General features: G+C 49.0%; 1 protein-coding gene across 1 annotated transcript in view; it reads left to right on the plus strand.

The window, feature by feature from the left end:
• Positions 1–1,382: 1,382 nt before the first annotated feature.
• The window catches only part of PLXNA4 (plexin A4), a 454,140-nt gene continuing 441,660 nt past the window's right edge, over positions 1,383–13,862 (plus strand). The window contains exon 1 of the mRNA XM_009648415.1: positions 1,383–2,561. Coding sequence (XP_009646710.1) covers positions 1,383–2,561 — 1,179 coding nt within the window. The remainder of the gene's footprint in view (positions 2,562–13,862) is intronic.

Consider the following 13,862-nt stretch of genomic DNA (forward strand, 5'->3'; position numbering starts at 1 on the left):
GAGGAAAGACTAGTGCGCCACAGCCTGGCCACCAGTAACAAGGGTTGTGCAGTCAGCGCTCAGCAAGGAGCTTTGCTGGTGGGACCTGAGCTGGTAGGATTCCATCTTCCACATGCTCTCTGGCACCGTAAAGAGGCAAAGCTGCTCTTGGTACAGAAGGTGCCATGAAAATGTGGAGGAGCAGGGAGAAGATGGATGCGTTGTGTAGGAAGATGCATTTCCATGGCATGGGAATGGGGCTTGGTGATGTGCTCACCAAATTACAGAAGCTGTTTGAACCCCATACTGGTCCCACCACCCTGGTTAAAGCCTGGGAGATTTTAAGAGACTGAGCGGTGCCAGGAAGCCCCCTTCCCTCTCTTTGGAAAGTCACCAGGCTGGTCCCTGTGTTGTTAGTTTTTCTATTTTATAGGCCTTAATAGACTTTATCACTCCTAATAGTTAGGCAGCCCCTTTCTCCTCAGTCCTCTGAGATGTCCACAGGAACTGTATCTCTCTTTTTGACAATGTGTTCTTGGCTGTGCAGTGGGTGGAGAGTGGTCTTGTGGTGAGAGCCCGGGGGATGGAGGAGACCTGGTGCTCTGTTTGCTCTGTGCTTGGCTGCATGCCCTTTGTAGACGTGGCTGTGAAGACTGGCACACCACAACTCCTACGTCTGTACTCCAAGCTGGACCAGCATGAGGCAGCTTTGATCTGGAAGCCACAGAGAGCCTGTTCAAACAGGCCTGTTCTGGACTGAGGTCTCTCTGAAAGGATGTTAATGTCAGACCAGATCTGGCTTCTTCCTGGCAAACTTCAAGGGTTGCAAAAGAGCTCAGCAGCCATCTGGAGCTGTCCCTGTAGGCAGGTCCCTGACCTTCTCTAGGCTTCAGTCCCTTACCTAGAAGAGCAGGATAATAATACTTCTCCTGTCCTGTCTTCACAGATAGCAAACACACAGTTGGGTTAAAGTTGGCAGTGCAACCAGCAATGCTATGTGATGTTTCTGCCATTAGCCCTCTGCACTGCTCTGGCTTCCAGTGAATTTTTGTGCTGCACCATGGGGCACGTGTGTGTGTGTAATGGAGAGTAAAAGGGTGCTGATTTCTTATTCTGCTGTGTGATTTCTGCTCTTTCTACCAGCATCTTTTCTTTCAGGAGGGCTCCCTTTGTGCTGGTTTTAAGTAGAGAGCTCAGAGACGCGAAAGGGAGGATTAGCAATTAAATACGCTCTGATGATGGCATGGTTGTGAAGGAGGGAGGAGGAAGGAATACTCCATAGTAATGTACTTTTGTTTTCTTTTCTCTTTGCTTGTAGGACAAAATCTTCCAGGGAATTGGTGTTTTGAAGACTCTTACAGCTTTTAATCCTTGTTCCCTTGGGAATACAAACCTTTCTAATCATGTCACTGGCCATGTGGAAATGGACTTGCCTGGTTTCTCACCTCCTGCTATCCACCACAGTGTCGCCTCTTGGTAGGCAGCAGCCACTCCATCCAAAGAGGCCCTTCATCACTTTCACTGGAGACCAAGCAGAGGGAAACTTCAATCACTTGGTGGTTGATGAAAGAACTGGGCACATTTACTTGGGAGCTGTCAACAGGATCTACAAACTCTCCAGTGACCTGAAGGTCCTGGTGACCCACCAGACTGGTCCTGATGAAGATAATCCCAAGTGTTATCCTCCCAGGATAGTCCAAACCTGCAACGAACCCTTGACGCCCACTAACAACATAAACAAAATGCTCCTCATAGACTACAAGGAGAATCGATTGATAGCCTGTGGGAGTCTTTACCAGGGCATCTGCAAGCTTTTGAGGCTGGATGACCTCTTCAAGCTGGGAGAGCCCTTCCACAAGAAGGAGCATTATCTCTCTGGGGTGAATGAGAGTGGCTCTGTTTTTGGAGTCATTGTTTCTTACAGCAACATGGATGACAAGTTGTTCATCGCCACTGCCGTGGATGGCAAACCTGAGTATTTCCCCACTATTTCCAGCAGAAAGCTCACCAAGAACTCTGAGGCAGATGGGATGTTTGCATATGTCTTTCATGATGAGTTTGTGGCCTCTATGATCAAGATCCCCTCAGACACCTTTACCATCATCCCTGACTTTGATATCTACTACATCTATGGCTTCAGCAGTGGTAACTTTGTCTATTTCCTGACTCTGCAGCCTGAGATGATCTCACCACCTGGCTCCACCACGAAAGAGCAGGTTTATACCTCCAAGCTGGTCCGGCTTTGTAAGGAGGATACAGCCTTTAACTCCTATGTTGAGGTGCCCATTGGCTGTGAGAAGAACGGGGTGGAGTACCGGTTGCTCCAGGCAGCCTACTTGTCTAAGGCTGGAGCCATCTTAGCGAGGTCTTTGGGTGTTGGACCTGAGGATGATATCCTCTTCACAGTCTTCTCCAAGGGGCAGAAAAGGAAGATGAAGTCCTTGGATGAGTCCGCTCTTTGCATCTTTGTCCTGAAAAAGATCAACGATCGCATCAAGGACAGACTGCAGTCCTGCTACAGGGGAGAGGGGACGTTAGATCTGGCCTGGCTCAAAGTCAAGGACATTCCCTGTAGCAGTGCGGTAAGTGAAGCCCCTAAGCACCCAACCTTAACCTCCTGATGTTCTCACATATCTTAGAGCACGGCTCAACGATTAGAGCAGGGACTAAGGAACTGAGACTACCTCATCCCGGTCCTGGTTCTGCCTCCAGCTCACCACGCCACCTTATTTAACCAGTTCATGTCTCAGTTTGCTCATGGACTTGCTGAGGAAGGTATCACTTTCTGACCTCCCCAGGCGTGTTATGTTTGCTGATGAACTGAGCCAGGGTGCCTCAGCCAGGGTGCCTTGAATTTGCCTGTTGTAGTTACTTCACTGTGCAATTCCTTAGGGGTGAAATCACATTTCCTTGCACAGTCTTGGCTCAAATTTAAACCAAAACAGGACCTAGATAATGTCAATGGCTTGTGCTGGTTGCTGTGTCTGCTGGTGTAATTTTATTTCCCTGGGCTGGAGTGGGAGCAGGATTTGTTCAGGGAGCTTTGTGAAGCCAGAGCTTCATCTCTGAGAAGCTGAGAAGGCTGAGAAGCACTGGTCATTAACCATCAAAGTCCCTCATCTTCCCATTTCCAGCCAGCTCTGTGTTGCCTCTGCACTGAAAAATTAAGGCCTGGCTGGAGATCAAGGATTTAAGGGCAAGATTTAAGGGCAGGACTGGGGAAGAGGCTGGTCTACCTGACCTACAAATGGTCTTAAAAAATTGTCTTAGTTTATTCTGTCGGTTCACTAAAGTGTCATTGCAGAAATCTGCATCAGCCCTGCCAGCATACGGCTGGCTTTGATACCATGCACAGAAATGAGCATTACAGCGGCGCTGCACCCAGGCTGCTGTAATAGCCGCTTCTCTGGTCTTTGATTTCCTTCCTTAATTAGCTCTTTCAAGTGAGAGGCAAGTTCAAGTCTGAGCAAAGGGAATACGGAGAAAAACCAGAGTGCTTTCCTGCGCCATAATCTCAAGGCAGTCAGGGCTCAGGATATGGGATTGCTCCCGCTTTCCTATGTACTCAAGCCTCTTTTGCGGGGGGATCCCTGCTGTTCTTCCTTTGCAGGACAAGGACGGACCAACAGAAACGCAGATGGAAATTTCATTTCAGGGAGTCTGATCCTGCCTCACTTTCCCCTATTTCCCCTTCACACCAGTGTCCTCAGCATCATTTGCTTGACCTTGCACTGCTCTCATGCTCCCACACCAAACGTGCAGAGGGACAAGTCCTTCATTTTAGTTGGGATCTCTTCTGCCTAGACCTGTAAAGCTCCCTATGGAGCATTGCACAGGGAGAAAGGCTGTGCCCAAATCTGGCTTTGATTTTTTTTTGTTTAACCTCAAGGCCTCTGCACATTCAAAGAGCTGCCTTTGGATTTAAGCTGGGCACTTCCCACTGGAGTTTCTTTCCTGGGCCATTAAGCTTCTCCATGCATTTGCACATCTGCTCTGCTTGTGCTCCACACTAATGTTTGCAATCCTGGACCTTGCCAATCAGGAGGTTTGAAACCTCTCACTCATCTGGCTTCTGTGGCTCTAGACAGGAGCAAAAAGGCCAACAGCTTTCTTGTGTCCCTTAGGGTGAGTCCTGGACCAAGAAGTCTGATATATCAGACCAAATTTGGAGGGACAGGACTTCAGAGGCTGGGGAGAGGACAAGGAGCCAGGGACTGGGAGACACAGTGGGAAAAACTCTTAGAGCATATTTGTGACTGCATTTCTTGACTGTGAATCAGAGATGCTAATGCTTCCCAGCCGGGGAAAGAGCGTGGAGATCCTTGAAAAAAACCCAGGAGTCTGAAAAGTGTAGCTAAGTGGGCCATCCTCTCCTTAAATGAGTCTACTTAGAGCTGTTGGCAAGCCCTGTCTGAGATCAGCTGTGCTGCCCGAGGGAAGAGGTATTAGTGACTTGGCTGCTGTAAGGGTTGCGGAGTCCAGCTGCTAAGCTTGGAAAATATTTGATGGTTGGTGAAGTATTTTGGAGCCTGGATATGTGTCTGTGAGGGCCTCATCTCCTTTGCTGATGTCCTGCTTGCCAGCCATCCACCAGCACTGCTGCGCTGCCTCTTAGCCCATGTATTTGAAGCAGCCCTAAAACCAATTACAAAGCCATCAGTGAGAGTTTCCCTGGTTTTGTGTGGATGTCAAATATTTCCCTGCTGGTGCAAATAGAGGCTTAACCTGCCTGCAATCAAGGCTGGACCTGAACTTCAGCTCTGCTGCCCTGCCTTCAGCAGCCGAAATCCTGCATGTGAACAGATACAGCTGATGTGCCTGGCATTGAGAGATGAGCTGTGGGAAACACTCACCAAGCATTGCAGAGAAACACTGTTAGAAGACATATTCCAGCCCTTCTTTGTGGTATTAACTGTAGAACTGTGGATTATGGAGCTGGGTTCGCCGCACTGTCCTTGCATCTTGGTGCGTGGTCACGTCTGGCTTTTGGTAACAAATATTTCTCGAATAGGGCAATAACTCACTTGAAGGGGATCTACGTGTCAGGATGCTTCTGCTCCTGCCTTGGTGTAATGCTCTCCCAAGGCCACTTCAGGGCAAGAGAACTCTCTTGTGGAGCATTCCCAGCACAGTTCTCCTACCCTGCAACACTCACACAAATAATTACAGGGATGTGAGGGAACGGTGCGCTTGGCTGGAGTAGTACAGTCCAGAGCCTGCAGCTTCTCTGGTCATGCAGCTTTGTTGGTGCAGCTGGAGCTGGGAAAGTTGAGGTCAGGTAGGACCTAGCAGCAAGCTGGGCTGGATGCACTGTGTCTGACAGTCAACATTCAGGAGGAGGCATTGAGTCTCCAGATGTCCTGCAGGGTTAGATGTCCTGAAGACTTGTCCTGGTCTGATTTGTAAACCCAACGTGAAGGCAAAAGACTGTGACACAGCTGTGTAATGAGCCTGTGCTTCTCTCGTGCCAACTGCATGTGTACGTTGCAGATGTGCAGTGTGATAGAATAATTTCCAGAATGGGAAATATAAAAGACCAGAGATGAATGGGAGATCCTCAGTGTTCATTCCTCCCCTGTCTCGTGTTATAGCTGTCCTCCTATTAATCTTCACCATAAATGAGGAAAATTGATGGATTTTTATGTCTGGGCAGTTGATTTGCAAATTGGTCATGTTCACTCAGGTGATGAACAGTCCCAGGTAATACCTCTCTGGTTTTCCTCTCTGCAAATACAGGATAAGTTCTTATATTTAAACAGTACACTTGACCCCAAATGCTTAGAAATTCATATACTCAGAGAAAAATGAGGCTGGGGAAAAAAAAGAGTCTTATGAAGTCATCTGATTTGCCCTTCTACCCTACTTATAACATTTCTGACAGATGTTTGTCTCAGCTGTTCTTAACCTCCAGCAATGGAGACTCCTCTTTCTCCCTACATGATCTGTCTTTGCTGCCAGGAAGCTTTCCCTGATGTCTAATCTAAATCTCCTTTCCTGATACTGAAGCCATTCCTACTTAGATAGCCACAGAGAGCACCTTCATCCCCTTTGGCTATCATCCCAACATTGTCTGCCACCAAAACAGGACCACTTCTGTGGTGCATCAATGTGTGGAACACAGAGAGCAAGGCTGGGTGTTGGCAGAAGGAAGGGCTTCTTAAAACAGAAACCAGTCTTCATGTTGGATAAAGAAGGCTGTGGTTTAAATATGCTTCGTAAACTTTGTAGTTGACTGTTGATGTAGTTGGGAAATTCTGGGTTTGGTGTTGGGTTTTTTTTTGGGGTGGGGTGTTGTTTGTTGTTTTTTTTTTTTTTTTAAAGGCAGTTTGGGAGAATGATGGGCCATTTCGGTGCAGGACTTGATCATTGGGGGATTTGTTGATCTTCAGTAACAAGGAATAGGATTAACAATAGGTGCATTTTGAAGCCCAGTGACAATTGCACTGCTGGGATGCTCAGTAGTGGAGGCAGGGGAGCCTTCCCCTCTGCCTTGGAGAGCAGGCAAGTGAACTACTGTGTGGGACATTCAAGTATGGATGAAGAAGAGGAAGGTATGGGAGACTGACCCAAAGCAACATGAGGGTGCCAAGGCCTGCTGGGGAGACGTGAGAGGAACGGGGATCCTTGCTGGAGCCTCGGCTTGCAATGAAGTCCCAAACATGGTGTGCTGTTGGCACATGATCCTAGCTGTCAGCTTAGGAGCTGGTTGCAACCCACAAGGGCAAGTGTCGAGTGCTCCACCTGGGGAGGTCAAACCCCATGCACCAGTACAGGCTGGGGGCTGACCTGCTGGAAAGCAGCTCTGCCCAGAGGGACCTGGGAGTCCTGGTGGACGACAAGCTGACCATGAGCCAGCAGGGTGCCCTTGTTGCCAAGAAGGCCAATGGTATCCTGGGGTGTATTAAGAGGAGTGTGGCCAGCAGGTCGAGGGAGGTTCTCCTCTCCCTCTACTCTGCCCTGGTGAGACCCCACCTGGAGTACTGTGTCCAGTTCTGGGCTCCCCAGTTCAAGAAAGATGAGGAACTCCTAGAAAGAGTCCAGAGGAGAGCAACTAGGATGATTAAGGGACTGGAGCACCTCCCCTACAAGGAAAGGCTGAGAGAGTTTGGTTTGTTCAGCCTGAAGAAGAGAAGACTGAGAGGGGACCTTAGCAACACATACAAATATCTTAAGGGCGGAAGTCACGAGGATGGAAGCAGTCTGTTTGCAGTGGTGTCCAGCGACAGGACTAGGGGCAATGGGTGCAAACTGAAACATAAGAGGTTTCAGTTGAATATGAGGAAAAAACTTCTTTACTCTGAGGGTGACAGAGCCCTGGCCCAGGCTGCCCAGGGAGGTTGTGGAGTCTCCTTCTCTGGAGATATTCAAAGCCCACCTGGATGAAGTCCTGTGTAGATTGCTCTAGGAGAGCCTGCTTTAGCAGGGGGGTTGGACTAGATGATCTCCCCAGGTCCCTTCCAACCCTTGCGATTCTGTGATTCTGTGGTTGCTGTCCTGGGAGATCCTGGTCTCCTCATCAGCCTGATCTGCCTCACAGCATCACCTGCCCTTTGCAGCCTAACAGACTCCAGTCCCTGAAATGAAAAGGTGTCACCTCCATCGCTATAGCTTTTACCGGATACATGGCGCAAATATCTGTCCAAGATAATCAAAGTGTCTGTCCCCAGCTATTGCTTGGCTTTTGCCTTTTGCTGGTATTTTCTTTTCCTTTTGGCAGGAAATGGAGTTTGACTGTTTAAATTACTGTATTCAATCTCTTCCTGTTTTTCATGGCAGTGCTGTCACTTGGGGGAGAAAAGAAATGTTTTCAAAGCTGACCAGCCAACAAAAGGCCTTGTGTAAAGAGCTGGGCAATATTTTTCCAACACTTTGCTAACAGAGGGCAGACGAGGTGGGTGTTTGGGACCTGAGTCTTTGTCCGATGAGTGACTTGGCTATAAAGGCTTCCTGTGCCTCTGATGTTTCAAGGCACACCTAAGTCGGTAACTTCCCAAAACATCTTTGCTGTTACCAGTGCCTAGATCCCTGAGAGTCCTGCATCTCTTCCATATATCTGTTTCTCAAGTGGACTTTGCTCTCCTACTCCCTCTGCTTTCCCTGTGTCCCCCCTGCCCATCTTAGGTGCTTGATACTCACCAAACAAGCACTGCTGTACCCTTGGGGTCTAGTTAGATGTGGGACGATGTTTTGGAAGGCATATTTCTGATTACTCCTTCCATGGATGGCTGTCAGGCATTTCTGGATGTCAGCTGGGTGCACAGCATGAACACCTCACACCATGATGGATGCTGCTTCACCCTTGGGGCTGATCCATGGGCTCGTTTCTGCTCCATGCCACCAGGTTAGGAAGGGCTGTTTCTAGCTCAAGTGGCAGAAAGGCTGTGTGTATGGTATGGGCCAGTGAATCTGACTCCTGGTGAGGCCACTGTTGGTGATGGGGTAGCCGTAATTTTCTTACAAACAGCTTATTTCCTGATTTTTCCTCTTCCTCCCAGCGCTGTGTTGGCTCACATTTGTCATTGCTGGTGTTAACAGCACACAGGTCTGATGGAGCACCTCTGAGACAGCAAGATGAGGAGCAGCATTACCCCTGTTTTACAGGAGGGTTGGCTACAGCGCAGTAAAACATGACTTGAAGGGCTGTTGCAGCTCAGGGACTCCTGGTTCTTAATGCTGTGCCCAATGTTCCCAGATGTTGCAGGAAGAGGGAGTATCATCGTTGCTATTGTGTTCTTCTCTAGCATGGGGGACAGAAAAACAGGGTTGTTTAGAAACTGCCAGCAGTGTGGCCAGGGGGCCAAGAAGGCCAATGGCATCCTGGCTTGTATCAGGAATAGTGTGGCCAGCAGGAGTAGGGAAGTGATCGTGCCCCTGTACTCGGTGCTGGTGAGGCCACACCTTGAATACTGTGTTCAGTTTTGGGCCCCTCACTACAAGAAAGACGTTGCGTTGCTGGAACATGTCCAGAGGAGAGCAACCAAGCTGGTGAGGGGTCTGGAACACAAGTCATACAAGGAGCGGCTGAGGGAACTGGGGGAGTTTAGTCTGGAGAAGAGGAGGCTGAGGGGAGACCTGATCGCCCTCTACAACTGCCTGACAGGAGGCTGTAGGGAGGTGGGGGTCAGCCTCTGCTCCCTGGTAATGGATGAAAGGACAAGGGGGAATGGTCTGAAATTGCGCCAGGACAGGTTAAGGTTAGACATTAGGAAAAATTTCTTCCCTGAAAGGGTTGTCAGGCTCTGGAATGGGCTGCCCAGGGAGGTGGTAAAAAAAACCATCCCTGGAGGTATTTAAAAGAAGGGTAGATGAGGTGCTTAGGGACATGGTTTAGAGGTGGGATGGCAGGGTTAGGTTAATGGTTGGACTTGATCTTAAAGGTCTTTTCCAACCTGGAAGATTCTATGATTCTATGAAAGAAGGACAGAGGCAGGAGCTGCTGGAAAGAAAGGGCATCTCAAGGAAAAAAAATCACTTTACAAACTAAAAAGCAGGAATTGTCATCTCTATCTGTCATTTCCCCCATCTTTTTCCCTTAAAAGGGAAATGTTTGGGTGAGAGGGAGTGTTAACTTTTGCGTAGCCTTTGGGAAGAGGAATATGTGGAAGGAGGTCCATGCGATACTCCTGCTTTGACATTTTGCACGCACAGCCCCTGCCCATTTCTCCCGGCTGGGTTGGCGGGTACGTGAGCCTGCTGCTTTCCCAGGGGAATGACTCACAGTCACAGGAACGAGCTATCGGTTTCATTAGATCTCGGAGTGTCACTGCTTGCTAGTAGGGCTATCCTAAGTAAATCTCTGTCGGGGGTCAATGTCACTCGTGCTTGCACAATAGGGCTTTTTATTCATCTCTACTGGATAGACCGTGCACAAGGGGTTTGCGTACATGTTTTTAGCCCAAATTATACAGACTCATGTTTCTGATCCAAAGGGCTCATGGTCAGTTGGGGTCAGTTCTTGGTCAACTTTTCACAATGCTTTCCTCTTCTTCCTCTGAAGATGCAAGCAAGAGCGGGAATCAAAAAACTGACACAGTGCAGTCTGTGCAGTAGCCTCAGAAATACGGTAATGCTTCTCTGGGAACTCTCACTGGAGACTCGGAGACGGAGCAAACAGGCTTATTCCTGCCAGATCTGTATTTGTATAATTGGTCACATCAGTTTGTGTTGGATGGGAGTGTGTGTGCATGTGTGCGGAGCGTGTTGTCAGAGGGGCTTGCTGAGCCCAGCAACTTTGATAAGAGGCAACAAGCGTCCTCTTGCTGACACTGGGAGCTGCAGTGGATGGAGGGCTTGACCGGGGAGGAAATATGGACAAGGGTAGGGTGCTGGCTTAGGGTTTCTGCAGCTGAGCTCTGTGGTTTGCAAATCTCACCCATGCACCTTCCCATTCCTCATTTCTCCATCTCCAGCAGGCCTGGCTGTCATCTCCCCTGCAAAGCTGGCTGTGCTCCGGGATGAAAGACACTTCACCAGAGAGAAATGTCGTATTATCTTGCTACATGAGGCAGCTCAGGCGAAAGCGGAGCAGGGAGCTCTCTCCAGCGTCGTGGCTGGTATTTCTCATGATTATTGTCGGTGGTGGAAGTGACCAGAGATGTCTGGGGCCGTGCGTCTCTGACTAATGGAGAGCAGCTGAGTTCAAATCTCCACCACTCTGAGCAAGGTCCTGGCCCCTCTGTAACTGGAATGAGGAAAGTCTTTCCACCTCTTCCTCTGTGAGGTGACCAGAAGGCTCATTAACTAATTAGCACTAATTCATTGATTAGCATGCCTTAGTGTTCATGCTAGGGACACGGTGGTTGGGGTCTAATGGAGCTGCGGGAATGAGACCCTCCTGGCTTTTCCGTCGGCGTTTGTGCCAGCACCATAGTGAGCACTACAGGACTTCTCCAGCATCTGCATGAGCTTTTAGTTCAGCCTGACTATAGCTGCTGGCAACATCCCAGTCCTCTGGACATCCTCAAAAGCCCACTGCTTATTCCAGTGGGCATGCATATGCTAACCTGGTGGGAGTTCATTTGCAGGGGCTTCTCAAGCATCACATGGGTTCATCTTCACTTTTTCCTTGGTCGAGGACCATGTGCCACCTCTCTGCCTTCAGCCAGCAGGGATAAGGACGCTTCCCTACCTCTGTAAAGTGCTCTGCACTCCAGGCGGGAAAAAAAGTGGCTTTGGAGGCCCCGGGGGAGAGAAAAACAAAAACTCTTAAGCACCTACATCAAATGAAGCTTGCACTTAAGGGCTGTAAGCCAGGGCCTAATCACAGGGAGAGGATGATTGAATTTGAGGTATTAAGTATGTTCCTCAGTATTAAACACCTGTCCTTGAAAGGATACTTCTCGATCAGTGTGCATGCAGAAATAATGTTGGTGGTAATTAATTACCTTCTTATCACACCCCCACCCTTCAACCTCTCCTTCCAGAATCCTTATCGTTTGTCCGGGGGGTAGGGGGGGAAAGCATGCTTTGGAAACCACCTCCTCAAAATCATTTATTTACTTCCTAAGCATAAGCAAGAGGAAACCCTATGTCTTTAAGTGGCTGGGTGCCAAACCCACGCACAGTGCTGTTCTCTCCCAGCTCCTTGTGTCTGGTTAACCCTGCTCACACAAAATGTTCATTGAGGACAGAGCAGGGCCCAAGGCTGCTGAGTCGCTGTTGTGTCTGAGATATTTCAGGCACAGCTCCCTCCCCCACCATCAGTCCCATCTCTGGACCACGTTGGCTCTGTCTGAGCAGCTCAGCATCTCTCAGCATCAGCCCCAGGTCCTGGTGGTCCACCAGTAGCTGCAGGTGAGCAAGGTGCCAGAGCTTCTCCATCGCTGCTTGTGCCATTTGCCTATGCAGGACCACCACACGCACAATTAGATTTGTTTCTGGGAGCTGATCTTTGCTGCTTCCCCTTGCCAGTGACCCAGGCTGTTTTCTTTTGTGGTTGAGCCCTGTGGTCACCTGTGGCTCAGCCTTGCATTTTTGGAGGGTTCCACATCATCCTCTCGCATTCTCTTCTACACCAGGAGATCAGCTACTTCGCAAACCTGACCTCGGATTGCCTCACCAGGAGGTCGCCTTGAGAGCCAATGGCAATGCTTGTGCAACAGTTTTGGTTTTTTTTTTCTAAAAAAGCAGCAAGCAAAACTCAGCCGTCCTGGAAGAGCCAGAAGCAACGTGACTCCAGCTGCCTTCGTGAGCCCAATGCTATTTAAAGCACCCCTGGACTGGGGGCAGCCGAGCGGGGGAGTTTGTACAATAACCATTCTGTTGAGGAGGGGGGGGGAGGGTGTGCTGGATTCAGCATCGCTTTCTGGGCCAAATCCTGCACAGACCCTTTCTCGCCTGCCTGATGCAAGTGTGGCTGTGGGAGTGAAAAACAGTGCAGGGTCTGTCTTAGTAGTTGGAGAATCAGCAAAGATGTTTAGCCTCTGGGAACGATCTGATGCACATGTCTATTTTATATTCCAGCACACACACAAGATTTATTTTTATTCCCCTGAAAATGAGCATGTTTCTCTATTGATCTAAATTGCATGGAAACATGGGTTCTCATTATACCAGGTAGGATAATACAGGTGTTGGAAGCATCCTGAACTGGCCGGTGTGAAGAGGGAGACGAGAAAGGCTGCTGTACCTACAGAGAGATGTTCAAATCTCATCTGACTATATTTTTTGCCCCAGACACTCCCAGCCTGGCATCTGCATGACTGTGCTAGTGTGGGATATGGTTTTGCTGTAAGTTTGCTTGCGAGGCATTTTATTAGCACTGGCCCAGTCTTCGGGTAACATGACAACAGTTTTGAGACAAAAACGTGGTGTTTGCAGAGGCAACGGGGACGTGGCTGGGTAGATATATCCAAGTTCAGGATGGAGTTGGGGACCTGCATGTCCCCCACAAAACATCTACCTCCCAACCGTCCTTCAGGTCTCCTTTGTTGCACAGATAAATGTCAGTAAGTGGATGAAATGAAATGAAAAGGTGCTGAAATGCAGACCTCTGTTGCATCTTCCTCACAGGGCTGTTGGGTCAGGATGCTTCTGTGCAACCTGCTCTGGGTGACCCTGCTTTAGCAGGTTGGGAGTTGGACTAGATGATCGCCTGAGGTCCCTGCCAACCCTTGCCATTCTGTGATCTGTGATCTTTCTCCTGCAGATAACTACTTGATACGTAGGACTTAACATCTTCCCTGTGTCACCAACACCCAGCTGCTTCAGTTTAGGAGCTAGTAAACATTGCAGCCCCAATGTTTTCTGCTTTGTGGTGCAGATTCTAACAATATTTAAAATATTTAAAGAAATACTTGAAATGCAGGAAAGGCAAGTCACCCAAATATGCATTCAACTAAATGGTAGCACCGCAGAAAGACAGAGACCTCTGTTTCCTCCATGCAGTATTGGAGCTGGCATAGCTGATAGAGCATGTGGGTGACATTAGATCAGTAGGAACAACATCGTTTTTTCCCTGTTTCAATGTCATTACCCCGTCGTTGTCAGGGTTCCAAAATATAATAGGATTTGTTCAGCTGATTTATCCTGTAAACAAGCGATATTAGCCAGGCGCGTATTTAGACACAGAGAGCGAGTGGGAGAGGCGGAGTGAGGGAGCGTGCAGAAGGGAATAATAAAAATGTACTCCTCCTAATGAGGGAATGGCCCAGCACTCGTCAATGGGTTGGGGGTATTGGTCGGGATCCTGCGCCAAGAAACACGGGGCTGTAGTTGTAATGGTGTCCCTGCCTCTGAGGGCCGGCTGCAGCCTTCCACTCGCGCAGTTTCAGATACAGGAGTTCGAGCTTAATGGCTTGAGTGATTTTATATTTGGCTGATAGAACTGCTCTGAATTCCCCAAGTACCGAGCACCTCTCCTATGAAGACAGGCTGGGAGAGTT

The sequence above is a fragment of the Egretta garzetta genome, unplaced genomic scaffold (assembly GCF_000687185.1).
Source record: "Egretta garzetta isolate BGI_Z169 unplaced genomic scaffold, ASM68718v1 scaffold260, whole genome shotgun sequence".
NCBI classification, from domain to species: domain Eukaryota; kingdom Metazoa; phylum Chordata; class Aves; order Pelecaniformes; family Ardeidae; genus Egretta; species Egretta garzetta.